This window comes from Bison bison, unplaced genomic scaffold (assembly GCF_000754665.1).
Source record: "Bison bison bison isolate TAMUID 2011002044 unplaced genomic scaffold, Bison_UMD1.0 scf7180017864258, whole genome shotgun sequence".
NCBI classification, from domain to species: domain Eukaryota; kingdom Metazoa; phylum Chordata; class Mammalia; order Artiodactyla; family Bovidae; genus Bison; species Bison bison.
The window spans coordinates 3330065-3333813 of NW_011494830.1; the positions used below are offsets into that span (position 1 = coordinate 3330065).

The following is a 3749-nucleotide window of genomic DNA, read 5'->3' on the forward strand; positions in this document are numbered from 1 at the left end:
TGGTGCGGGCTTTGGGCCCGGGGCCTTCCGTCCCGAGCGGGAGCCGGGGGCGGGGCCGGGGCGCCGTTGTCGGCGGGAGGAAGAGGGAGGGGACGGGAAACCTGACAGCGGCCGCCTCCGCCAGGCGCCTGCCGCCTCCTCCCTTGAGACTGCCGCCAACTCGGCTGTTGAGTTCCCGGGCCCACGGCCGGCAGCTGGGACTCGGCCCTACCCAGCTAGCGGGCAGGGGCGGGGAGACGCCGGCGTGCTGGGCTCCGCGCGGGAGGAGGGAGTCTAGACGCCGGGAGCGTCGCGAGCCCCGCCTTTCCCTCCTCCCGATCCCTGGGGCTGGGGCACTCGAGGAGGCTCAGATCGGGGCGGACGACTGAGTAGGGACTGGGCTGAGAAGAGCTGGGGTAAACGTTGGGATCCGGATTTATGGACTTAACTAGGATGATTTTAAACACACCTGCGTGGTGGCTGTTGTGGACGTTCTTCGTTTTTTTTCATCCACTCTTCTTCCCCCCCTCCATTTTTTCTTTCCATTTGTTTTTCGTGTTTTACAGTAAAGGCATGACTTCCCAGCACCTCAGGGAAAATAGGGTGCAAGCCCAGAAACTGTTTCCCCATCACCACTTGTTGAAAAACTGATTTGAAGGCATATCCGGGTTTGAACAAACGGAAAGTGCCAGGATTTAATGCGTCTTTGGTTTTGCGCTGGAGACCCTTCACTGCTAGGTATCAAGACGAAAAAAACTGGAAACTCATCCGGTAAACATTTAAACTTGAAAACTTCTGATGAGTTTTATTTTTATCCAGTAAATGATTTGCTTCTTTTCTTTTGTTGGCCAATTACTGGCCTTAACTTTTTAACTTCCTCGTTTAAAATATCTTTACTTCTATGGTAAACACTTTTGTTCTTCGGTTCTGTAAACTCGAGCAACCTCTACTGGGTAGATACTTGCCTCTGCCGTAACACAAATGTACTAAAAAACTTACAAGATTTTGTAATGAATAGGCCTTTCATATTAACACAAGTGATTGCGTGTTTTATGCTTCAGAGAATAACGAACAGGTAATTGTTTACAGTTTGAAATCCAAAGATAGACTTTAAACATAGAATGATTTAAGCATCACTAGTCACAAATATGTAATGTTTTCCATAAAGAGGTTGGAACCATTCATTATAATTGGGACTGACTTGGTATAAGATTCTACAACACATACCATAAAGTACAAATATGTGTAGTGGTAATTCACTGTTAAGTACGCAGGAATTGTCTTCTGCAATTGAAAACCTATATCCTAAATAATATTTGACACATGAAAGCCTTGGGTTAACAGATTTTTATTGGAAAAAAAAATTAAACCTATTACAGCCTAAACTTTCCAAGAATACTGGGAAATATTGAGTTCTCTGAGGTTATGTCCACAGGTGTCTAATACATAAATTCTTTTGAGATATTTCATGTTAATCAGCTATGAATTCTGTAGCATAGATTAATGGAATACTCCAATGTTTTTTATTATGCTTATAAAGCATAGTTCTTCAGAACACACCTGGGAATTTTTCTCTAGTTTATTTAAACGGAACAGAATTCCGTCCTGAAATCTATGAAATTCACTTCAGTTTCTTTTATCTGGACTAATTTAAGAGTTTAATCCAACAAATGGTTATCATTTACAACCTTTGTTATCTCAAGATTTCAGTGGCCATAACCTTATGATTTTGGCAATGATCAGAAAAATCTGTTGTTGGGATAAATTGAGAAATTATTAAGTTGTTTCTGAGTTAAATATTTGTGAAAATGATCACTTATTATCCCATATCAAACAAATTGTGATTGAGCATCCATCATGTATGAGATACTGTGTTAAGTTCTTAGTTTTGGTCTAACTTAATAAATGAAATATTAGCAAATGTAAACATTACTCTTTGATGTAAACAAAAGTGTTAGAAAAGCTACTTTGCATAGCTTGACTATCACTTTTTGGAAAGGTGTCTTAGTAGAGGTGTATATACATTAGACTAATTTGAGCTCTATATTTTGACTGTAAAATTTAATGTCATTGTTGCTGCTTTTAATCACATTTGGCCTGTGTCCTTTCTTGACTTTTACTTTCTTTATTCTCAGAACAACTTTAGAAATTATATTCATCTCCATATAGAATTATACCAGCTTAATGGCTCACCTGTTTGAATAAATTTTGTACATAATTCCTTGCAGTTGTTTTCCTAAAATCTGTCGTTCCAGAATTGTGACAGGAACAAAGTTCTTTTAAAATTGAACACACATCTAAATTAGCTCAGATTCATACAATTGATACCATTAATGTAGACCTGTGGTTAGATTTTTCTAAAGGATAGTGACATCTATGATAGTTGGAGTTCTTTTTTAATGGTTAGAATTTAATGTCATCAAAATCAAGGAATGGACTTAGTTGTTACTAGTAATTTGCTCTGGTTTTCCCTTCCCTTAACATATTTCAGGTAAGTTAAAACTTAATAGACAAGTCTACTAATAATAATTTGAATTAAATTTTCTGAAGCTTTTAATCTTAAAATGTTTAAACCTACCTTTTATTTTTGCTTCCTGCATGAAGTGTTATAACGCTTATCTTTGTTTCTCTTATCTTAAAAGAACCCCATTCAAAGTCAGAATGGAACGATTTGTAGTAACAGCACCACCTGCTCGAAACCGTTCTAAGACTGCTTTGTATGTGACCCCCCTGGATCGAGTCACTGAGTTTGGAGGTGAGCTGCACGAAGATGGAGGAAAGCTCTTCTGCACTTCTTGCAATGTGGTTCTGAATCATGTTCGCAAGTCTGCCATTAGTGACCACCTCAAGTCAAAGACTCATACCAAGAGGAAGGCAGAATTTGAAGAGCAGAATGTGAGAAAGAAGCAGAGGCCTCTAACTGCATCGCTTCAGTGCAACAGTACTGCGCAAACAGAGAAAGTCAGTGTTATCCAGGACTTTGTGAAAATGTGCCTGGAAGCCAATATCCCACTTGAGAAGGCTGATCATCCAGCAGTCCGTGCTTTCCTGTCTCGCCATGTGAAGAATGGAGGCTCCATACCCAAGTCAGACCAACTGAGGAGAGCATACCTGCCTGATGGATACGAGAATGAGAATCAGCTCCTTAACTCACAAGATTGTTGACAAGGAGGTTACCACCATTGTGATCAAGATAAATAATGTGGAGTATTAAAAGTTATGTGTTGATTGTGTGGTTCATTTTTATATTTATTTCATTTTAAATCATGTGATGCAGAATAGTTTTGCAATGTATATACAGTTGCAGGCAAAAAATTAAAAAAAAAAAAACTCACTGCAAAATGTATTGTTAATTTTAGTCACCAATGGTGTAAAGCAAAACTTAGGGTTTAGAGTGTGCTAGGATACCTGGAACCTGATGGTTATCTTTAAAATTGATGGTTTTTCTCCTGAAATGTTTGTGCATGGAAGAACTGCCCTGCTTTTTTACCCTGTTGCCATGTATAATTATTCCTTGTGAGATTACTTAATTACTTGGATTGACGACTAGCTTAGGAAATTGAAGCTGCTGCCAGGCAATACCACTCACAGTAACTTAAAGAAATTATTTCCCTGATTAGAGGATCCTCAAAAAAGAAGGGAGGGTGGGAAACTATTCTTACATCTTCAGATTCCTAGCAGAAAAAGACTGTTTATTGCAGACTGTGCTTTACTTGTATATGATATAGTTACCTTAACTATCCTTCAGTTCCTCACTGTCTTTTTCCCCC

At 39.3% G+C, this 3749-nt stretch overlaps 1 protein-coding gene across 1 annotated transcript; it reads left to right on the forward strand.

Moving 5' to 3' along the window:
* The first annotated feature begins 67 nt into the window (after nucleotides 1-67).
* CGGBP1 (CGG triplet repeat binding protein 1) lies at nucleotides 68-3309 on the forward strand. Its single transcript, XM_010847920.1, has 2 exons — nucleotides 68-750; nucleotides 2622-3309. The coding sequence occupies exon 2, from the start codon at nucleotides 2641-2643 to the stop codon at nucleotides 3142-3144; it is 504 nt and encodes a 167-aa protein (XP_010846222.1). The 5' UTR covers nucleotides 68-750; nucleotides 2622-2640; the 3' UTR covers nucleotides 3145-3309.
* Nucleotides 3310-3749: the final 440 nt, after the last annotated feature.